The sequence below is a fragment of the Saccopteryx bilineata genome, chromosome 1, assembly GCF_036850765.1.
Source record: "Saccopteryx bilineata isolate mSacBil1 chromosome 1, mSacBil1_pri_phased_curated, whole genome shotgun sequence".
NCBI lineage: Eukaryota > Metazoa > Chordata > Mammalia > Chiroptera > Emballonuridae > Saccopteryx > Saccopteryx bilineata.
In genome coordinates, this window is record NC_089490.1 from 269,568,507 (window position 1) to 269,593,451 (window position 24,945).

General features: G+C 38.3%; 1 protein-coding gene across 10 annotated transcripts in view; it reads left to right on the forward strand.

Moving 5' to 3' along the window:
* The window catches only part of PDE4D (phosphodiesterase 4D), a 1,576,413-nt gene that overhangs the window by 937,595 nt on the left and 613,873 nt on the right, over positions 1–24,945 (forward strand). The window contains exons 1-2 of one of the 10 annotated variants that reach the window (XM_066242896.1): positions 23,513–23,684; positions 24,095–24,778. The exons of 8 other annotated variants lie outside the window; for them this stretch is intronic. In XM_066242896.1, coding sequence (XP_066098993.1) covers positions 24,732–24,778 — 47 coding nt within the window. In that variant the 5' untranslated portion in view covers positions 23,513–23,684; positions 24,095–24,731. Of the gene's footprint in view, positions 1–23,512; positions 24,779–24,945 lie in introns of those variants that run through there. One more of the 10 variants, XM_066242887.1, reaches the window with a different exon arrangement.

Sequence of the window (24,945 nt, forward strand, 5' to 3'; positions counted from 1 at the left end):
TTATCTCTTCTTCCCTGTTGTTGATGTTTGTTTCATGAGTTTGAATGGATTTCTGAGACATGGGTCTATCAAAAAGTCTGATGCACATATGCTTAACCTTTTAATTATGCTGAATTACTTACTTCAGGTACCAATGTCTTTTTACACTAAATTATAGGCCATCACATTTTTTTAAAATTTTTTAAATGTCTTATGATAAATCTTTTTTTTTCTTTTTAGATTTCATTTATTCATTTTTTAGAGAGAGGAGACAGAGAGAGAGAAGGGGGGAGGAGTAGAAAGCATCAACTCCCATATGTGCCTTGATCAGGCAAGCCTGGGGTTTCGAACCTGCGACCTCAGCATTCCAGATCAACACTTTTACCCACTGTGTCACCACAGATCAGGCTAGGCCATCATATCTTAAAATAATGACTATGTACTAATGTTATTTATACCAGTGGTTTTCAACCTTTTTACACTTGGGGACTGGTGAAAATAGGAGAATTATTTCAGGGACCATTAAGGCAGAAATCATCCTGAACTTAAGTGAATTCAACTAAGATCATTGGGTCCATAATATTCATACAACATCAGGGTGGTTAACTCTTTTGCAGTCTGGCATGAATTTCTGGTGACCAGTCTGTGGACCAGGTGGTTGAAAAACAGTGATTTATATACTGTTTCACAACAAGTGAGAATTGAGAACAAGTTGAACTGTTCCAAACTAAACTGAGGCCCTTGATGAAAGGATTTTAAAGTTGAGACATGATTAAGCTAGAACCAGGTGTTGATACATGACACAGTGTGGATATAGATAGAGTGGATTGTTAAAATAAAGGAATAAACAATACATTCAAAACTGAGTTAATAATAAATAAATAAATAAATAAATAATAAAGTGATTGGCTTTTTTTCAGTGTTTACTCTCCAAGCCAGTGAGCATAAATTAGATTGCAGTAGATAAATTTTCCATATCTATATATATATATATACAATCTTCAGTCATGCAAATGGCTCGCGGTTTCCCCATATTACTTAGTGGTTCTGGCTAACGGTCTCTCTTGGGTTGTTGACTTGGGCTTCAATTGTCTCAAAGCTCAACTGCTTTTAAGGTCACTCAGATGATGACCAGGTGGTGGCGCAGTGGATGGAAGGTCACTCAGATGGTTGGCAGGCATCGGTACTAGCCATGTGAGCCACCTCTCTGTGTGGCTGTTAATTATAGCTTGCATCCTCCAGACTGGGAGATCAGAGAGAAAGAGACATCACAAAACACACAGAAGCCACAGCCTTTTATCATCATATCTCAAAAGTGATGATTCATTACCTTTGGCTGGATGATCAAGCTGGGACATTGTGGAAGGAGATACTACATGAAGGTGTGAATATCAAGCAGAGGATAGTTGGGGGCCATCTTAGAATCTGGTAACCATTCTCCTTCAAGAAAGCTACACCCCTCCCATGTAAGCCCATGACTTTAAGTAAATGTTTTCTGAATCTCAGCTTCTGCTGAGCCCCTGAGAAGTAATTTAGGACTTCTCTGTGGGGGGTCACTACAGTTAGACTAGAGTTGGTCTTCTTTATGCAATTAAATGGTTCTTGTACCTTATCATTCTCCGTGTCCCATTTCCAAGGATGTACATTCACTCTTTCATAGAACATTTGCTTTATTTATGTTTTAAATGCTATTTTTAAGTCACTTGTGTTTAGGTGTTTGTTGTACTATAAAATTAGCAGACATAATATATGAAGAGTAAATACTTGATAGTTTTTTTCCCGTCCCTTTCCACAGAAGCATGATCTGTGTGAGCTAAGTGGGATTTTAAATAAGACTCTGGGAAGAATTAGAAATAGTGGCATGGTAGCAGAAAATCCACATTAAAATCCATCCTTCTCAATATTCTGTGATTCCACATACCAGTATTTCTTTTAGGTTAATCAAGAACTTGTTTAAAATATATTAGAGGAAAAAAACAATATTTTAAGAAGAAGAAAGTTGTTATATGGAAGGAGGGAATATGTATATGGCCATTCAAATAACAAATGGGGGTGTATATATGAATTACTATGCACTCATAGTTTTATTGAGCACAAGTAAAGAGATTTATTTTCCTTTATACAGAAATAAGCCCTACTCTGCAGGAACCTAGGCACGCCGCCTTACCATGTCCTGATATTAAGAGTTTAATTTATTAAAATCTTCAAGTCAGTTTCTTATTGTTATACCAATGATGTCTCCTAGATTAATTCAATCAAACCATATAGTGTGACCAATTCGTAGTTTGTTAGAAGCACGTGGCTAGGTTGCCTCTTTTTTATACTTTCTGCATTTAGGTTGGTTTTATCCTGCCATCTTAAATCTCTTATAGTCCAAATTATACTATGCTCACTCTGTGCATGGTTTCTCCACCTTCCCGCCCTCCCCTGTCTGCCCCAGAGACATCTCACTTTTAGTCCCATGGAAAACATTATTGCCCTCCCCTCTAAGCTCACTGTGTTTACATTTCATTGCTCTTTTTCTCTCTCCTTCTGGCATCCTGGTTTAATCAATTTTACCAAATGACTTTCCTGGCAGCTGTAAAAAAGAAAACCCAGGGCAAGTTAATAGCAATCTGATATTGTACTTTTGTCATTTCTCTAAAATGTACAGAAATGTTGGGTCATTGGATTGATCTTTAATGATCTAAATGATCAGCTGTCTCCTCGCTGCACTGCAGCAGCCTGATAATAACCAGGGGAGGGGGGTGCTGGGCACTGGGCGCGCCCTCGGTGCTGGATGAACAATTCCCAGAGCATTGGCCAGGAGACAATCTAAAACGTCAGCCTTTGCCAAATCATGTGTTTGCATTTTTAGACAAAGACACCTAGCTGTTTTAATTTTTCATATGGAAGAACTAAAAGATTTTTTTTTTTGATGAAGGTTTAGAAAGTCACCGACAGGCTTAGGAACCAAGCTGCAACCTAATTCTATGCGTATCTGTTGACATAAGCAGGACGTCAGAGAAGTGCCTCCCAGTGTCCCCAAATAGCATCCTGGCATCCATCATTAGGTGAAGGAAGACACGGATTGTTTTTTATCTGAAAGGTGATAAAAACCCCAGAGGTATATGAAATCAATAAACTAAACAAGTCACTTTTTTCCTCTGTTAGAAAGAAGCAGGAAAGAAAAAATAAATATGGGGAAAAGGAACAAGGTCACAGTAAGACTTTTTAACTAGCTATGTAACTTTGGGTGGCTTTCCTAACTATTTTGTAGATTGGTTTTCTCACTGTAAAATGGACATACTAGTAGTAATTCTCTAGAAGTTTAAATGGGGAGAGACAAGCCAAGTCTGGTACTTCTAGTTACACAGCTCATGATCATTATTACCCTATCAAATGTCTCTAAACCTGTACCCCTCTCTCAACCAGTCATTTACAGTCCTGTCTAAATCCACAGGTCAAAGTTGCTCTCACAGTGTAGTGGACAGAGTGGGGTTTGGAGTCTAATTGTAGTTTAACCACTTATTATCTGGATCTCTGGACAATAATTATCTCCTCTATATTCTTTAGTTTCCTCATCTATAAAGTAGGAGATATTAATACTCACTTTATAGGGTTATTGCATGTATTAAAAGATAAAGAGTCGCCTGACCAGGCGGTGGCACAGTGGATAGAGCATTGGACTGGGATGCGGAAGGACCCAGGTTCAAAACCCCAAGCTCACCAGTTTGAGCACGGGCTCATCTGGTTTGAGCAAAGCTCACCAGCTTGGACCCAAGGTCATTGGCTTGAGCAAAGGGTTTCTCGGTCTGCTGTAGCCCCACGGTCAAGGCACATATGAGAAAGCAATCAATGAACAACTAAGGTGTCGCAACAAAAAACTGATGATTGATGCTTCTCTTCTCTCTCCATTCCTGTCTGTCTGTCCCTATCTCTGACTCTCTCTCTGTCTCTGTAAAAAAAAAAAGATAGAGTCATGTAAAACCTAATGCACAAAACCCTCTCTAGAAGGCTCAAAAAAACGTTTCCTTTATTATAACCTTCTCCACTCATTTTCAAAATGTTATTGCATGTTTCTAAATGTCATGTGGAAGGAAACTAGTTTTTCATGCTAATGATTCAATTAATACAGCACTCTTCTGAGAAGCTCAGCTCACTTTACATTGCTAGTGATATATAAATATGTTGTTCACACCAGGCTGATCTGGGGCTCACATTGATGAAAGGAGTTTAATATTTATTTGCTACCTTATATATCTAGTATGGTTCTCCTTGAAAAAGAAAGTACTATTTCATTTTAAAATATTGGATCTTAGTTGTAAAGTAGCCAAATTGGGCTGCCTATTGGTCTTAAGAATTTTCACTGGCTTAGTTTTGTTTAGCCTGTTTCATGGCCCAAGTAATACAGCTCAGTAAAGCATGACATTTTGGTCTAGATGGTGTGACTGAAGAGGCTCAATCCCACCACTAGTCAATGTGACTCAGAGATACCTTCTGCTGATGATATTAAGAGCATGGTCTTTATATTTGAAAGACACCATCTTCCCTCTCTGCATCCCATATTGCAAAAAAATTAAATTCTTATTGCAAGACGATGGCCCAGGAGTTATAGTAGCAGGCATTTAAACCGTTGTTTGAGAAGTCCTGTACCCCTGCCTTAAAATATGTTAAGTTTTTAGAAAATTTTTTTTATCAAAATATGCAACATTTAAATCAAAATATAAAATAAGATTACATAGGCTTGGAAAGTTGAGTAACAATCAATTATATGTATTATAAAATATTCCAGTAATTTTAAGTGAATAGAAAAAAGAATAAACATTTGATTACCAATTATAAATACTTTTTTCTTCTGAAAATAGCGATCCACCTACAAATTTTATACATCTATTTTATTATCTTTATACATAAAATATTTTGATTATTTATTAGTCAGTATGCATTTTAATCATCTTCTACCTTATTATATATTTGAGACCTCAGAAGTTACTAGGGAGAAAGAAGAAAGGTAAGTTCTTTCCAAGAACCCAGAATCTTGTCAGAGAGACAGAAGCATGATTTTTTTAAAAAATTATAAACAATGCTAAAATGAATGGCTTTGTGTGTGTTATTTACACTTGAGCAATCCCTTTTGTGGGATAGATTCTTGCAGATCAGTCGGTAGGTGTTTTACACTTTAAGAAATTTGCTAAATTGTACTCCAAGAAAATCTTTCCCAGCCCGGGTTTCCACCACTTGTGTAAAGGGATACCTGTTTTCCCATCCCCTCTCATCACTGGATATCTTAGTCTTGAATTTTTACTAATGTGATAGGAAAAATATCTCGTTGTAGTTTTAACCTATTTCTTTGGCTACCAATGAAATTGAATATCTTTTTAAATGGCTATTTGTAGTTCTCCTATGACCCTTAAGACAAGTGATACAAAAACCACACCATAGCTATGTTGATAACCCACTTGGCCAACTTACTTTGCATTAGAAATTGCTGGAGAAGCCTGTATTATTCAGCCTCTTCCTATTTCTACACTGATTTCCCTCTTCCCTAAGGTAACAACCCCATCACTTGAGGTCAGGAGGTTAGATGATAAACATTTGAGGGGGCCGTCTGAAACAAATATTGCATGTGTCACATGGTTAACCTATGTCTTCTAAGGTAATCACAAATAAATATAAGAAATATGTATTATTGTTGTTTTCCAAATGAAAAAATTAAGATTGGATGACAGTTGGGGAATGAGTCCAAAGTAACTGAAGTGGTGAGAGAGACCTCAGGTCTGTCTGATGACACCAAAAACCTGTTCTCCTTCCACCAAACCATGCTTTCTCCAGAAAAAAAAAATCTATTCTATTAGCAGCACAAGTTAGCTAGTTTACACTTGGGGTTCAGAGGAGGTGTAATGCAGAAAAATTGGGAATTAGGTTTATCCATCTCAAGTTTGGGTGGGGACCGAAGGAGAGAGGATAAGTCTAATAATAAGAAGGATAAAGTCATTCCTGGATTGTGTTGGGAAAAAGAAGAAAAAATAAAAAAGACCATCTCAAAAGTACTGAAGATTCTGTGCCTGTGTCAATAAACAGGAGCATTCAAAGAGAGGGAAAAGAGACAGCCCAAGTTCTGTGTGAATCTGAGCGCAATGTTTGTGAACTATGAAAGAAAGAATACCACAAGAGCAACAACAGCATGGCCTGGAGAACAGTTAGGATTAATGGTCCCTCATCCTGGGATGCCATTCAGACAGCGGAGTTACAAAAAAAGCAGAGCTTCACATTGCAGCAGGCTCTCCCAATAGCAAGTGTATTCAAGTACCAGAGACCCAGCTTCGTGGCAAAAGAATCAGTTAAACCTTGGCCTGTTTATCCAAAAGCAATGATATGGATAGAAGATTACTAGCAGCAGCATCTTGGAGTAGAGGGACAATTTTTATGATAGCTTAGGCCACCAGCTTTCAGTAATTTCATTTGGTGCTTGACAAATTAGCTCATTATTCTGCTGTTCTTATGCATGTATTAGTCTGCAAACATATCATTGTCACAAATTAGTCACCTAGTGTTCCTCTGAAAGTGATTTAATATAAGCACACCCACGTCATAATATGAAATAGCGAAATAGGCCCTTGCTTGATCCTCTAAATGGAATTCAGCATAAAATTATTTACTTTCCAGTGGGTCGTTGGCATGCACACCATCTTCTGTTTCCTAAGATTAGAATGTGATCATTGCCCCGGGGGTTGACAATATCATGTAATATTAGAAACCTCTTTGGTTTCCCCAGGAATTCCAAGAGAAATTCAATTCTCCCGATCAAGGATGGATTTGCAAATTGGACATAACTTTCATTTGTTTTTATTTACATGTTATCACAGGTGTCATCACAACTTTTGATCCAGTTCAATAATACTATTGCAATTTTGAGAACTAACTTAAACATCTAATTTTAAAGTGATTTTGTGCCAGATGAACTCACCCAGCAATTATTCAAAAATAAATAAAAGTGAGAAAACAAAAACTTTCGTTTTCTAACTTGATTGTCTATTGAGAAGTGCCTGTGTTTGGATTATAATAAATATTTCATGGTGCACTGTTTCAGTGAAGACGTCTTTTGTGCAAGTATGGAGCTCCCCACTCAACGGCTTAATATTATACAAACAAATAAGGAAAATGTATTGTCTTATAAAAGGAAGTTTGAAAGTAGGCTGTTCTAGGGATGGTTATTAAGAGGGTTACACATATCACATAAGTGTTGTTTTGCCATCTTAGCAGGTTGTCCCTTGCTCAGACTGACTCTCCTCATTATCACAGGATGATGACCCTAACCAGGCACAAAGTCCAAAGACAGAAAATGAAACCTTTCTTCTTTGTGCTTCTCTTTTTATGAAACCCTTCTTTCGGAAATCATCTCAGCCAACTTACCTTCATATCTCTTTGACTAGGTTTGGTATTTAAGACATAAATATATTACTGGCCAGGAAATGGGATTAGACTGTTCAGCATTGACTCATAAGCTTGATAGGGAGTCATCTTCTCTGAGTACTTAGTTGCTTCAAAAAGAAGATCTCAAAAAAAAAATGTAGATCTCAAAAAAATAATTGGGTATCTGCCAGTTAGAAAGAAGAGAGGGTAGATATTGAGTATAACTAAGAATGGTAAAGGAACCACGATGTTAATCAGATTTTAACAAATATTAAAACTGAAGGTTCAGTAAAGGCAGTGAGATATAATAGAAGCTGCCTCCCAAGGTATAGTATCAGTCCTACATTCCAATTTCAGAACACGGGGCCAAGAATTCATTTAACCCTTTGAGTAGTGAGTTTTTCTCATGCTCGCTGACCCCCAGGAGTGAGTTTTTGTTTTTGTTTTTCAAAAAATGAAATTAGTTCCAGTTACAGTTTTATTAACTTAAAATCATGTTTGTTTGATAACCAATTTATGGAAACAAGAAGAACATACATTTACCTTTTTTTAATGTTGCCTTACACATTTTTAAAATAAATCGATCGTACTCTGGACGGTCAGGAGGCAAGAGGACATACATGAATGTTCATACTACTCAAAGGGTTAATAACTTTTGAGCCCTTCACACAGGTGCCTTTACCTCAGATAAAGATTATAACAGAGTTCAGAGGAAAAAGCAATAGTAGTTTATGAAAAAGTGTTTGGTTTTTCTTGTGTTTAAGAAAGAAAACTGGGTAGTGCTTGCTGCAAGTCCCACTTTGCCCTGCCTCAAAGGGGGCGGCACTAGTCTCATTCACACCAAGCCAAGAGAAGGAGGCTTCATGATGGGGTTTTCCCCATGAACCAGATATATACCACACTAGAGAGAGAGCTGGCCTTGAACCATCTTATGTCCTTCCCAAGAGGACCATCTGGAAAAGGCACTTGGACTCCAACAGCAAGTTTGCAGGGATTTGGCCACCAGAAAACCAGGAGCTTACGGGGGGGGGGGGGGCTGATTAACGAGCAGCACTTTGTAAACAAACTCTGCCAGAGTCATAGGAGTTGCAGCCAGGGATCCCAGCAGGGATGCAGCTGATGAACATACAAAAGTGCCCAAGAGACAAAGAGGAAGCTTTCAACATCTGCCAGGAATGCAAGGTGCCATCTCCTGACAATGCCAATTCAAGAGGAAAAAAACTCCCTCTGTTTCATAGTCTCTCTCCATGTTCTCCACTCCAGAGTAGTCAGTACCAGCGGCTGGCAAGTGAGGACAGAAAGAAGGGAGAACATCAACCTTGCCCCTGCCCCGCCCGCTACCGCCTTAAAAGCAGCTACTCTGTTGTGGGCCCTGCTGGGAGCAGGGAGATGTGAGTTAAATCGGCTTTGGAGTTTTGAAATACAGTTTGGGTTAGACATTCTAATTTCTGAATAGAATCTGAGTTGATGGTTTAAAGTGAATGGAAAGTTCTGTTGCCTAAAAAGTGCCCAGAAAAGTCACAAGACATTTTCCATAAATAAAACTTAACGGGATAGTAAGAAAACAAAATATAATGTGTTTTAACTACATAGCACATGTCCTTACTTTTAATGGCTTTGTTATAATATCGATACCCTTTTCCAAATATTTTTAAAACTATCCTGACAGTACCACGTCACATTTCTCTCCTTGCATGTTTCTCCTTTTTTTCTCTAAAATTTAAGAGGAAAATTATTTACACCTTCTAGCAAATGTTCCTTTTTATCTTTTTTATTTTTATTAAGTGAGAGGTGGGGAGGCGAGACAGATTCCTGCACGTGCCCCTACCGGGATCCACCTAGCAAGCCCCTACCAGGTGATGCTCTGCCTGGCTGGGCTACAGCTCCATTGCTCAGCAGCCAAGCTATTTGAGTGCCTGAGATTAAGGCCATGGAGCCTTCCTCAGCACCTGGGGCCAACCCCATTTGAACCATTCAAGCTATGGCTGCAGGATGGGAAGACAGAGAGAGAGAGAAGGGGGGTAGAGGAAGAGAAGCAGATGATTGCCTGACCAGGAATCAAACCTGGGACTTCCACATGCCAGGCCGACACTCTGCCAACTGGTCAGGGGTGCCAATGATCTGATTTTTAAAATACCTGTGCTCTGGTGGAAGGCTCTCAGAGTAGATCTGCATTTAGGAGTGGAAAGCAGTAAGTCGTTGTGGAAGCTAGGGGAATTGGAGAAGTTAGTATTAATGGCCGTGCTCCTCTATCCCATTCCACTGTCTTTCACTTTCCCTTGTCTTTCTTCACCCCTCCTCCCTTCAGTTGCCTTTGAACTGAGAGCTTAGGACTGTCATCTGCTCATTGTGGCCGCCAGGGATTCAGGGCTGCAAGTTGACCCTTCTCTTTCCAGAGCAAAACTACTCAGCCCCCAATAGGACACACAGTGATAGCCTCATCTCAAATGGCCTGTGCCTGTACTCAGCGGGCAATTACTGGGGGAAGAAGAAAGGTGAGAAGTTTATAATCTTCGTTAGCTTTGTTCCTGCTTCCTGTATAATTTCCATTCTTTTAAAAAAGAAGATGGGCTTTGCAGAAAAATCAAGGAAGCTTGCTGAGGCTGACAACACAAGCCCAGATGCATGTCTGCCCACACCCTGCTGTTTAGTTTTACTCTGAACCCTGTCCTGTTACCAATTTAAAATGGAGGGGTCAGTGAGAAGAGCGGAGAAATCCTACAAGTAAAATTACTATTTGATCAGCTTTGTTACCTTATTTTGTGGAAAAATTTGAAGTTCTTTTGTATATTCATCCATTTTGCAAACCTTGGAACTAAGAACAACAGGTGAAATCATGGCATATTCCACACTGAATTCTTTCCCCCTTATAATATGATCCCTGGGTAAAAAAAAGTATAAGATAAATAGCTAGGCAATTGAATTTCATAGTAATATTTTCCTGTCTCGTTCAGTTTGGGACATGTGTTGTTTATATTTTGCCCATTTGTATCTATTATGTGATCTGTATGGTCTATAGTGATACTTTTTTTTTTATTCTGTCTTTAGAGACAGAATATACCAATTATAGAGAAAAAACATGCTAGTTGACAGTCTCAAGTGTTCAGCATATGGATTCCTTTATACATCAGAACATTAAAAATAGCAGAGCAGAGGATATAAAAACCTAGATGAAGGAGAGAGTATCTCTCTGTTATAGGCAACTAGGATTTAAAATTAACCTCGACCAGGCGGTGGCTCAGTGGATAAAATTAGCCTTGAATTAATTTTGCCCTCAAATGTATGGAATGGTTTACTTAATTATATCACAATTATTTTAAAACTATTATAATATATTTTAAAATATTGAACTCTGATTTTAATACATTTTAAAACTTTTAAATATTTAGCCTGACCAGGTAGTAACGCAGTGGATAGTGCGTCAACTAGGACATGGAGGACCCAGGTTCAAAACCCCAAGGTCACCACTTTGAGCACAGGCTCATCCTGCTTGAGCGTGAGCCCACCAGCTTGAGCGCAGGGTCGCTGGCTTGAGTGTGGGATCATAAACATGACCCCAAGGTCACTGGCTTGAGCAAGGGTCACTTGCTCTATGGTAGCACCCCTCCCTCTCGGCACAAAAAAGTAAATAAATAAGTAGATAAATTTAAAAAAAATTTAAATAAAAACTTTATTTTATTTTATTTATATTAGTTTGACAGAAACAGAGAGAGTTCTAGTAGGGACAGACAGACAGGAAGGGAGAAAGATGGGAAGCATCAGTTATTTGGTGTGGCTCCTTAGTCTCCTTAGTAGTTCATTGATTGCTTTCTCATATGTGCCTTGATGGGGGGAGTGCTACAGCAGAGCAAGTGACCCCTTGCTCAAGCCAGTGACCTTAGGCTCAAGCCAGCGACCTTGGGTTCATGCCAGCGATCATGCGGTCATGTCTATGATCCTGTGCTCAAGCCAGCAACCCGCACTCAAGCTGGTGAGCCTGTACTCAAGCCGAATGGGCCCACACTCATGCCGGCGACCTTGGGACTTCGAACCTGGGTCCTCCGTGTCCCAGTCCAATGCTCTATCCACTGTGCCACCACCTGGTCAGACTAAATTAAAACTCTTAAATATTTAAGTGATTATTTTAAAGTAATCATATAAATGTCCTTTCTTCTCCCTGAAAAAAGAATTATGCCTTTCAACAAATAAACTTTCTTTATAAAGCTGATAAAAATAACAATATTCCCCCGCCTTTTTAAATCTTTTACTGTCTTTTGCCTTCCTATCTAAAGCAAATTAACATTTAGTGAAGAAAGTGATGAAAGGAGTTTGAGAAATATAAGAAGCTAATATTTTGACTGTAAGTGTAATAGATATTAGTCAGAGAAAAAAAGTGCTCTCTTGAACCTCCAGATATAGATGTAGATACATTAATTGTTAGTTTCTGTGTGTGTGTGTGTGTGTGCGTGCACGCATGCACGTGCATTTTAATTTAGGCCTCTTGATCAAATAACTATTAGCTCAATGTCATGCTGATTCACCATGGCTATTCAGTATTAACAATGTAGCATTAATTTTAAATTGTGTTATTTTTGGAGGAAAGAAAGAAATTTATGAAAAGCAAAATAAATTATTATATATGACTTCTCTAGTCAAGATTTTGATTGCAAGGAAAAGGAATGAACTCAGATGAACTTCTATAAAAAAAGAGGAAATATACTTTCTGTAATGTTACGGAAATTCACAGAAACAAAGCCTATAACTGAGCCTTGTTGGATTTGTAAAACTTGGTAATTGAGGCCACTACTCTTTTTGTGTCCATCTAGTTACCCATTTCTGCTTGTCTCTGTGTTGGTATTCTTTGCTGGCTTCTTTCGGTAATTGCCAAATTTTCCTTAGACATCAGTTTGCACATGACCCAAAGTGGCAACTTCAGCCCCTAAGGCTACATGACCTTGTGGTTTAAGTCCACCTGAACTGATTAGAGTCTATGTTTTTCCCGTGACCATTCACATTCCAAAGGTAGAATAGGAATATTTACTACCCAGTGAATGAATCAGGTGGCAGTGGGTCAAGTTTTTATACCCATTCCAATCAGGTTTTACAAAGTTAGGGTGTAAGGAAGGCAAGCCCTTTAGAAGGAACTATAGGCAAACATAAATAATTATGTTTGGTATAGTGATGTATTTATTTATAATAACTATTGACTCAACAAATATTTCAATGATTACTTACTGTGCAGTAGGCACTATTCTCAGAACTAGGGGTGTAGCAGGGGCAAAACAGACCAAAAATTCCCAGTGCCTCTATGGAGTTTACATTCTAAGGATAGTCTCTTTTTATTTCTTTTTTTTTTTTTTCCTGAAGCTGGAAACAGGGAGAGACAGTCAGACAGACTCCCGCATGCGCCCGACCGGGATCCACCCGGCATGCCCACCAGGGGCAACGCTCTACCCACCAGAGGGCGATGCTCTGCCCATCCTAGGGGTCGCCATGTTGCGACCAGAGCCACTCTAGCACCTGAGGCAGAGGCCACAGAGCCATCCCCAGCGCCCGGGCCATCTTTGTTCCAATGGAGCCTTGGCTGCGGGAGGGGAAGAGAGAGACAGAGAGGAAAGCACGGCGGAGGGGTGGAGAAGCAAATGGGTGCTTCTCCTGTGTGCCCTGGTCGGGAATCGAACCCGGGTCCTCCGCACGCCAGGCCGACGCTCTACCGCTGAGCCAACTGGCCAGGGCTCTTTTTATTTCTTTAATTGATTGATTTTTAGAGAAAGAAAGAGGGGGGGGAAAGCATTATTTGTTGTTCCACTTAGTTGTGTATTCATCAGTCACTTTCCCTACATGCCCTGACCAGGGATGGAACCCACAACCTTTGTGTTTCAGGATGAGGTTCTAACCAACAAAGCTGGCTAGCCAGGGCCTCTAAGGCTAGTCTTTAGCCTTCTATTTCAAAAAGGAATAGCAGTGTCTCCATAAAGTAAATATAAAATGTTGAAATACATGTGTACGTAATACCTTTCACTTCATTCTGTTAACTGTCAATGTTATGTGAGCATGCATATCTATATGTACTGGAAGCAGTCATGGAGGCCTTTGGATTTTAAATGGCATCTGATTTGTAGATTTTGATGCAGCCTCTTCAAAGTATTCTATTAAAGTAACTATGAAATATACTCCTCTCCCCAATTACAATTTAAAAAGCACTAAAACTCAGAACTTAAGATGATCTGTTGCCATAATATGAAAGAACCAATAAATTAGATTGAAGATATAATGTAAACTATTCATCCTATCCAATTTAAAAGTAGGTAAACATAATTTCTTGATTTACCTAGACCAGAAAATATATACACTATATACTACTACTATAGGAGACATGTAACTACCTGAAGTTTTATGAAAAAATTAAATATATGCCAGCAAACATATAAATGGATCAAAATTAAGGAGTTATAAAATCTATGTGTTTGCAGAACAGACTTGAGCTGGAGTTAAATACATATATACTATTATCAAGATGTGTGATCAGACATTTCATTTTGCAAGTAGACATAGCTTCAATGTTGCATAGTTTCAACTCTGAATGAGTACAGCTTCAGGCCCCAACTCTGAATGAGTACAGTGTTCATGTGGACAGGAAAAAGAATAAATTATTATTCATTTCTATTTTTAAGACTTAATATTGATTCACCTAATAACAGTGGTGGAATGTTTGAATTCTTGAATATATAGTTTGAATTTGACTGTTCAGCTTTGAGGTTTGAGATTAGGCTTTTCAAAATCTATCAAAGATTCTGACAACTATTAGAAATTTGGGTTTGATGTTCTAGTATGTAGATATTAACTACAAAAGACTATTTTCCCTTAACAAATAATATATTTTTCTTTATTGGTATGTTAATAATGCATGTATACACGGAATATTGTCATTGAGGAGATTAATCAATTCAAGAAAGATGTAATGTAAAAGGTAAAAGTTCTTTTTTCAATGAGGCACAATTTTACTTTCTTTTTCTTTTTTTTTTTTTTTTGTCTTTTTCTGAAGCTGGAAATGGGGAGAGACAGACAGACTCCCGCATGCGCCCGACCAGGATCCACCCGGCACGCCCACCAGGGGGCGATGCTCTGCCCCTCCGGGGTGTCGCTCTGCCACGACCAGAGCCACTCTAGCGCCTGGGGCAGAGGCCAAGGAGCCATCCCCAGCTCCCGGGCCATCTTTGCTCCAATGGAGCCTTGGCTGCGGGAGGGGAAGAGAGAGACAGAGAGGAAGGAGGGGTGGGGGTGGAGAAGCAAATGGGCGCTTCTCCTGTGTGCCCTGGCCGGGAATCGAATCCGGGTCCCCCACACGCCAGGCGGACGGTCTACCGCTGAGCCAACCGGCCAGGGCAATTTTACTTTCTTATCTCAGAGGTAATTAACTTGTCAATAGATTGGTATGTATCCTCCTGGTTCCTTCCTCTACATTGGCAAAATATGGGTTCATATACACATGAATATTTAAATTGATGAATTTATATTGAAGATATTATTCTGCAAACCTGAGAGTTTTTTTGTTTTTTTTTTTAATCACCAATATTTCAGGTATTTTTCAAGTCATTCTTAGGAATCTATAATATTTCATATATATAGGTGTACTGTATTTTGAAGTTGGGCCTTACTTTATTCTGTGATAAATATTTTGACTCCTGTGAGTTTCTGAAACAAACATGATGCAAAACCTTTAGAAAAGTTCAAGTTAAAAATAAAATATAATGCCACTTAAGAAGAGACTTTCAACATAACCTCATTTTTTTTCTTTTATTTTTATTCCATTTTAATTTAAGTAAATTGCCTACCTAGTAAAATTACTTGTTATATTAGTTAAATCATAAAAATTTACAACAAAACATCTGCTGGTTTTAGATGATGAAAATAGGTATTTAATAAATACCTTTTCTACTTTAAAATATTTTTTTCCACTGATTTAAGAGGAAAAAGGAGAGAGAGAAGCATCAACTCATTTCACATAGTTGTGCAAACACTGGTTGCTTCTCATATGTGCCCTGACCCAGGATTGAACCCACAAACTCAGCCCTCAGGGACAATGGTCTGTCCACTGGGCAACCTAGCCAGGGCCTCTTTTTCACTTTTCACTTGATGGTTGTATCCCTGGTTATAAGAATATGTAGAAATTGATGTACTAGCAACTTGCTGAAACATGATGCAGTTCCCTGACTCTTAGCAGTTGAAACCATGGCTTCATGAAGAGCTCTTCTTATTTCAGTTATAAATGTGCTGAACAGCGTGCCTTCAGATTTTGCTAGAGCTTGCCAGAAGTGGGAAGTCATCACTATCAACATGGTCATTAGTTAACACTTACTGAGTGCCCACATTGTTCTTGGTGTTATAAATACACAGAAGACACTGTTCCTTTCATAGGAACAGGTTTTCTGTAAGGGTGGGAGAGGGGATTTGAAAGTGAATGTTCTTTTCCTGCCTGGAGATATAGAGTCATCTTGGGTCTTATTCTACATATTAGAATGCCATTCTCACCTATTTATTGATGATTTATAGAATTCAAAGAACAAAAAATATGTATATTTACCTATAATACACATACATTTTGAAAAAAGTACACATAAATTTTGTTTTTTATTGGAAAAAAATTTTTATATATTGCTTTGTTAGGTTTTCAGGAAAAAGTCATATCCACCAAGATATTGAAGTGCCCATAGTGTCTATTTCCTAAGACAGAACATATTTCTACAACTAATATAGAAAATGTGTTTTAAAAACATGTTACTTTAAAATGTGGTTTAAAAAGTATATACTGCCTGACCAGGCGGTGGCGCAGTGGATAGAGCGTCGGACTGGGATGCAGAGGACCCAGGTTCGAGACCCCGAGGTCGCCAGCTTGAGCATGGGCTCATCTGGTTTGAACAAAAGTCTATCAGCTTGAACCCAAGGTCGCTGGGTCCAACAAGGGGTTACTCGGTCTGCTGAATGCCCGCGGTCAAGGCACATATGAGAAAGCAATCAATGAACAACTAAGGTGTTGCAAGCGCAATGAAAAACTAATGATTGATGCTTCTCATCTCTCTCTGTTCCTGACTGTCTGTCCCTGTCTATCCCTAGCTCTGACTCTGTCTCTGTAATAAATAAATAAATAAATAAATAAATAAATAAATAAAGACTTAAAAAGTATATACTTACATACACGAGGTATTCATGTATGTAAGTATATTTATACAAAACCATTTTCATTTGACAACTAAGAGATAAAAGTTATCCAGCCTCACAAAAGATTGGGACATTATACTAAAATATCTGAAATGATCATTAGTATTCATAAAAAATTAATAAGAGATTACATTTTAGGTCCTTTTCATTTCATAAATAAGTCTGGAGTTTTAAGTTTTATGTCATTTAAGTTATTTCAGAGGCAATTATTGATATAAGCTATTGGTTATAGTAAAATGTGATGGTGACAGAAAAATAGATGTACCTTGACTTAGATCAGTGGTTCTAAAGTTTGGTCGTTGGACCAGAAGCATCAGCACCACATGGGATTTACAAGAAATGCAAAATCTTGGCTCTATTCTGGACCCTCTGAATCAGAAATTTTGGGGATGATCCGGAATGCCTCATGTTTTAACAAACCCTCTTCATATGATCCAGTTGCATGGCGAAGTTTGAGAGCCACAGATTTAGATAATCCGATACCTCTTAGGGTAGCATTTCTTTGTTACCATGTTTTTTTTTTATATTGAATTTGTTTCTACTCTTTTTGTCATTGTTTCCTTCTTTCTACTTTCTTTATGTTTGTCTTTTTACTAACTTCTCAGGTGTACACTTAAATTTTACTGTTTATTCTTTTCTAAAATTAGAATCTGATTCTTTAAATTTTCATGAATTACTGCTTTTGCTGTATTTCTATAGTTTTTCAAATATGGTATTTATATTATTCATTTGTAAACATTATTAATTTTCCACTATATCCTCTTTGACCCATTTTCAGAAGTTTTACTTTAATTTCCTAATATAGGGACTTTTCTCTTTTTCATTATTTCATTGTCTTGTGTTTAGAGAATGTGATTTAAATGATATTTTAGTAAAATGTGGAGATGTTTTATATTATATATAATGCATATAATATATGCTTTATATTACTTTTTGTAAGTACTCCATTTGTCCTTTAGAAGAATGCAAATTGTCTAGTTATTAGATCCATTGTAGATATGTCTAGTAAGTCAAGCTTGTTTGTTGTGTTGTTCAAATTCTTATCTGGCTATATAATTGTTATTAGGGTTTTTTGTTGTTTTTGATTTATCTTATTTCTTGTTCAACAAAGATGTTTTGAACTCTTCCCCATCCACTGACACATATTATTATGGCTATTTGAGATCTTCTTCATGTACTTCTGGCAATTTTTGCTTTTTAAAAAAATGTTAGGCAGATAAGTTTTGAAATTGTAGTAATTTATTGCTACATTGAACCTTTTTATGATCATGTGGTGATAGATTTTTATAATGCTGTGGTCAGAGAATTTCTTTTATCTGAAATGAATATAGCTACTTCAGCAATCTTTTACATATTAGTTTTCTGGAATTCTCTTTCTATATGTAAAAGTAAACTTTACTTTAAAAATAAAAAAAAGTAAAATTTACTTTAAAAATAAAAAAATTAAAATGTAACCCTGGGAATCTATGAGTTAAGTTATTACACCCTCCATATCAGTAAATGATAAGAGTTTAGGAAACACCCAAGTTCGGAGAATAAGGTGTGTCTTCATTGTGCTATTACGCTTGTATTAGCATAAAACTGTAACTTAATCATTTGTATTTTAGTCATTGTTTAGAGAGTTGTATATTGAAGGAGTTTAAAGAGAATAGAGTCTTGAAATTTACAATACGAAGATAAGAATTAGTTTAGGAAGTGTTAATTTCATATTCCTACTGTTATATTTTTGTAAATATTTTCTTAAGAACCAAACTGCTTTTTTAAAACCAAACCTGGAAATAAAACAGGTAAAAGTAGAGGGGCTATGAAACAACACAAGGTACTTGGCTTTTCCTTTGCCCTGCAGCTGTCCTGAGACAACTTTGCAAAACCAGAGGCCTCCCAGAAACTTAGTTTGAAAACCATCACCTTTACAAACATAGTCTACTAGCCATGACGGAAAAAGACTTTATTTATTGGAAAAGGGCATGGGACACGAACTAGTTAATACTTCTCTGATTCCAAGTGCAATTATCCTCAGTGGTAGAGCATCGGCCTGGCATATGGATGTCCTGGGGTTCGATTTCTGGTCAGGGTACACAGAAGAAGTGAACTTCTATTTCTCACTCCTCCCCATCTCCTACTCCCTCCCCTCCCCCTTCCCCTCTCCCTCCCCTTCCCATTCTCTCTCTCTCTCTCTCTCTCTCTTTCTCTCTCAGTGTGTCTCTGTCTGTCTCTTGCCCTCCTGCAGCCATGGCTCAATTGGTTCTAGAACATTGGCCAGGGGTGGGTGGGGGGCCTGAGGATGGCTCTGTGGAGCCTCCAGGACAGGCGCTAAAAATAGCTGGGTTGCAAGCATAGCCTCGGGTAGGGGTGGCTGAGTGGATCACAGTCAGGTCTCATGCAGGAGTCTGTCTCTCTTTCTCCCCTCCTCTCACTTGGGAAAAGACAAAAAAATTAAAAAAAAAAAAAAAAAGAAATGTTGATTCAAGTATTACAGTTTGCTCTGAGTTTGTAGTTTTCACTTTATCAATAAATTGATATTCTGTTTGTTTGTTTGTTTTTCTTATATCAGTCTCATATGACGATGGTTAAACTGAGTACATCCCCAAGAGACCCATTACTTTTGTGCAGGCTATGGGATTAAAACTTTTAAAAAGAGTCAAGAAAACAGTCTTTATGCTAGTGGAGCTGAGACTATCTAATGGCTATAGCAGCCTCACCAACTTTATGCCAATCTGTGGTACCCTGCTAATAATTTATTGATTGAAATGATGGGGCTGGGATCAGCCATAAGTAATCTTTTATTTTTATTCCTAATATTTCTTAGAAGTTCCCTGAAAGGATAATTACCTTTTTAGTAGGAAAAAACAGATTTGTAATACTCTAGTCCAGGAGTAGTCAACCTTTTTATACCTACCGCCCACTTTTGTATCTCTGTTAGTAGTAAAATTTTCTAACCGCCCACCAGTTCCACAGTAATGGTGATTTATAAAGTAGGGAAGTAACTTTACTTTATAAAATTTATAAAGCAGAGTTACAACAAGTTAAAGCATATAATAATAATTACTTACCAAGTACTTTATGTCAGATTTTCACTAAGTTTGGCAGAATAAATCTTTATAAAACAACTTACTATAGTTAAATCTATCTTTTTATTTATACTTTGGTTGCTCCGCTACTGCCCACCATGAAAGCTGGAACGCCCACTAGTGAGCGGTAGGGACCAGGTTGACTACTACTGCTCTAGTCCATCAACATTTTTAATCTTTAAGAACTTGTTTTTAAATAACAAACCTATTATTTAGGTTTGTTATTTAGGTTTGTATTGTTTCTTGAAGACCATGTAGTATCAGTTTGTAAGATAGTTGTCATAAATCTGAAGACCTTGCTTCTAATGTACATAAAATAAAAATGCTGTAAATAAGCTATTTTCATTCTCTAAGTAAGTCTATTCTTTTATATATGTTGCCATCAGTTTTCAAAAAGCTCAATTTAGGATGGTTTATTGATGTATGGTCTTGGTTCCCTGAACTGTGAAATAAATTGCATTTTTCTTTGTTATCCCTCAAGCAGAAATTTGGCTTTTCTGCTATTTATCATAGTTTCTCAGTTGTGTGTCCTTTCATTCTAATTTGTTGTACCATACTCGAGATGGTTGCATACATATTGCTCACAAAAATTCCAGGATATTTCAAAATGAATATGAAGCAATAAAAAAGAAACATTTGATTTTTTTTTTTTTACAGGGACAGAGAGAGTCAGAGAGAGGGATAGATAGGGACAGACAGACATGAATGGAGAGAGATGAGAAGCATTAATCATCAGTTTTTCGTTGCGACACTTTAGTTGTTCATTGATTGCTTTCTCATATGTGCCTTGACCGTGGGCCTTCCGCAGAGCGAGGAACCCCTTACTCGAACCAGCAACCTTCAGTCCAAGCTGGTGAGCTTTCTTTGCTCAAGCCAGATGAGCCTGCGCTCAAGCTGGTGACCTTGGTATCTCAAACCTGGGTCCTCCGCATCCCAGTCCGAAGCTCTATCCACTACTCCACCACCTGGTCAGGCTGATTTTTTTTAATTAAACAAGAACATTAGGGCTCTGGCCGGTTGGCTCAGCGGTAGAGCGTCGGCCTGGCGTGCGGGGGACCCGGGTTCGATTCCCGGCCAGGGCACACAGGAGAAGCGCCCATTTGCTTCTCCACCCCCCTCCTTCCTCTCTGTCTCTCTCTTCCCCTCCCGCAGCCAAGGCTCCATTGGAGCAGAGATGGCCCGGGCGCTGGGGATGGCTCCTTGGCCTCTGCCCCAGGTGCTAGAGTGGCTCTGGTCACAGCAGAGCGAGGCCCTGGAGGGGCAGAGCATCGCCCCTGGTGGGCATGCCGGGTGGATCCCGGTCGGGCGCATGCGGGAGTCTGTCTGACTGTCTCTCCCCATTTCCAGCTTCAGAAAAATACAAAAAAAAAAAAAAGAACATTAGAAAAACAAATGACAAGTCAAAGAAAGTTGTTTTATTATGCAAATGAGATGCAAAACCAACTTTTGTTTCATTGGTGAAAATGCACTATACAACAGGCTGAAAGTACTAGAGTATCTGCACGGTTCCTGATCCCCTAATTTTTGTGAACAGTGTATAAAAATGAAAATAGAAAGCCAAGAAATATTCACTTTAAAAATATTCAGTTGAAATTTCCTCATGGTTTAAATATATTTTAACTTTACATCTTCTTTAGTAGTTTACTGACTAAATCACTTGTGTTTTGTATTTATGAAGTGCTTTGCTTATGGAAACATAGCTGACAGGTGTTGTATGTTGAACTGTGTGGTAACTGAGAAAAATTCAGAGGTACTCTTGGTGTTTTGTTGCCTATGAGTATCACACCAGCATATGAACAGAGAGGAGTAGAATGGACTAAAAATATAAAGAAATTTTAAATAAATGAAGTTTATTGTAAGGAAAAATATATTTCTACCTAATTTTTTATTATTTGTATTTGGTACTTTCCTTGGAAACCTACTCTTTTATATAGTGTAAGAATTAAGTATTGGTTTTGAGATAGGTTAATCTATCCTATCATCATCATTCATCGTCATCAAAGAACACTAACCTGTAAAATAATCTGAATTCTCTTCTAGATCTACATGATGCTAACATGATGCATGATGATGAACAAATACTATCTTTTTGGAGATTTATTTTCAAAATTGTCATAGTGAGTGTCATATTCTCCTCAGCTCGATTCTATGAGGCCAAATAATAATAATAATACCTGTGAGATAACTTTTAGAAAGCACACCATTAATACAAGAAAGTGTTATTATTATGGAGGGACTATAAAAAAGTGGTAATGTATGTAGGCTCTGGAGCCAACTTTCTTTGTTCAAATCATGACTCATACTAGATGTTTGACCTTGGACAAGCTACTTAATCTCTGCATGTCTCAAATTCCTCATCTGTAAAACAGATCTAATAACAGTCCTTACCTCAATAGTATTATGAGGATTAAATGAGATAATAATGTAAGGCACATATAGCAGGATTCATGACATTTTAAGTGTCCTTTGCCCTTAACTAACATTTAAATATACTATCAAATTTTGAATTACTCTGTGATGCTTGTTTCAAACCACTCAAAGCTTATTAAACCCAATTCAGACTGAAGTTTTCTGGTTCAGATCACAAATGCCCTCATGGGAGAGATTTATTCCCTTTGGTAAGAGAAGGTCATGAGAACACTGCCTAGGCTACATGAAATCCCCGCAAATATTCTCACGTTCCTTTTAAGCTGTGGTACCATCTTTTCGAACCTGCAAGTTTCAAGTGCTTTTAAAGGAATCACTCAATTTTTCCTTCTCCCAGAAATTCTTCTATCAGTATCATCATTTGATTAAAATAAAAACTCCCCAAATTATGGCAGTTTTCAAGACTGAATTTCTTTATACCTGGGTTTGAATTTATGGGAAATGCACCTCCACCCTCTGGGTAATATTTTCTACCATGACAGGCCCTCACTGGGGAAATTCTAACTGAAGATAATAGCATAATGTATTAAATGTTGCCAGTATTCCATTTAGTATTAAGCAGTTGCATAGCAGACTATTTAAATACCTAAGTTAAAAGTGATACATTAATATTGAATACACTGCTACTGTATAAAGTCCATTTCCCTACTGATTTCCAACAAACACCATTTAAGTGCCAAACTACTATTACAAGAGTTTACTATTCTTGATCCAAAATGGCATCAACAATGTTGGGGTGCTTTCAGGGGATTGTTGAACAGAATTTTTGCAACAAAGGGGCAAGCTTGAGGAAAAGCCAAACATCAACAGTAGGCATTGCAATGCTTTATCTCTACGCTCCTTAAAGCTACACGCCCCTCACCTAACAAGCAGCTTTCTGGCATGCGCAATTGCAACTGAAGTGTTACTGACTTCCGCACAATTGGCTTCCACAGGATTTCCTGTCCAAAAATTACTGTGTGGTCATCTGTAGCTGAAGGGCTACAAATCATCAAGTTCGTAAGATATCCTCACCCCAATTTATTTGTTTAAGGGAAAAAAATGAGTCAAAGTGACCCAACCCTGTCATCTGCCAGTTCTCTCTGACTTCTTTTATTCCCTTCCTTTCATTGAGTAAGAACGGAAAAACAAAAACAAACAAAAACCCTCCCTCCATAATATATATTTGTCCAAGGTGTCGCGTCTCTGTGAGCTTATTTACAGTTTGTTTTTTTTTTTTTCTTTTTTTCTTTTTTAACTGCTTTCCTTGTCTTGCCTGGTAATTACTTACTGAAGGAAATCTGCGCTTTCAGGACGAGCTGTTCCTTTAACCCCTTTGGCTGGCTCCTGCCAGGAGGCGAGCAAGGCGTGCTGCAGTGTCTGGGAACCCACCTAGAGGGCCCCCTTGACGCCAGCACATCCCTTGTCAGGCAGCAGTCTCTGCAGCCGGCAGGGCTGCTGCAGAGTTAATGTACAGTACCACGGAGCCTGCAAGTGTCCTGAGCTGCTCAGAGCCGGGCGCCACAGCCCAGGGCAGACAAGGCAGCTGCGACAACTCCAAAGCTTCTGCTGGAAATCCGGCGCTGGGGGACCCCAGCAGGAGCCTGTTGCCATTGTGTTTTAAAAGCATGCAAGGTCTGTATGGCTTGGGCATGAGAATCTTTCAGAAGATGTCAGTGCATCCGAGTAAATGACACCTATTGGGGAATTGAATTGGGGGTAAAAGAGAGAGAGTGAGAGAGAAAAGAGACAGCGGGGAAGAAATTCTTAGACAACGTCTGACTCGCAGCTGTGAAAATTCATTTTCTTTCCAAGACAAAATATGAGAAGCCCGCACATGGTCTTGATAACAAATTAAAGGGGTTTCTGCAGTAAAAGGATCAATAGCTTAGTCATTTTACTTAAAGAGAGCAGACAGCCTTATTATGGGGTTAGGAAGCTGAAATGAATTTCCTCATCACAGCACCTTCTGAAGTCATGATGGTAGCTAATGGTAATCCTGTCCTGCAAATCAGAAATTGCTCATTGCCTTCCTACTTTTGCAGTTGAAAACCAGCAATTCTGAGATTCGGGGAAGAAGTTGGCTTTGGTTATACATGGTTTCTAGCCCCTCTGCCCAGGTCTTTGTCCGACACGTCTCAGAAGGCAGCACTGCGTTAAAGTGACCACACATGAATATGTGTTTAAGAAAGAAGAAAAAGCAATATTCATTTCTAAAGGACAGCATGGCAAAGCAACCTGAAGTTTTCCATTTCCCTTCTAACACTTCTTTAACAAGGATAACAAGAAACTGTCTTTTGACTCCTCTTTTTCCACATTCCAGAGTCCTTCCTGCGAGGATGCGTTAATTTATACTCTAGGCAGTTGGATTTTTACCAGGACAATATTTGCCACCATTTAGGAAAACGATTGAACTGGTTATTTTAGTGTTTTGACTAATTAGTGGAACCTAAATGGATGGAACCATACCTGCAGTGCTCTGTGATGTTTCTTTCTTCAAATCCTGGAAGGGCTTTTGTTGTTGCTATTTGTTTTTTGGGGGGGATTTTTTTGGAATTCAATACTTGTTGCAATAATTGCCCATGATAGCTGCTCAAACAGGAGAGTTGGGATTCATCTGTGAAAATCACTACATGTAACATAGGAGACCAGGAAAATATTGATGGGAGAAGACCTGCAAACATGATGCACGTGAATAATTTCCCCTTTAGAAGGCATTCCTGGATATGGTAAGTAACCAATATCCCCTTCAGTTCGTACAACTCATAATAATAAAATTCCATCACAAATGCCAGAGGCAGATTTGTCTTGAACAAAAGTATTAGTATCATGTGAGGGTGGAAAGTAAAACATGTTTAAGACCAAATGTTGTCTCAGAAAGTAATGGTTATGCAAT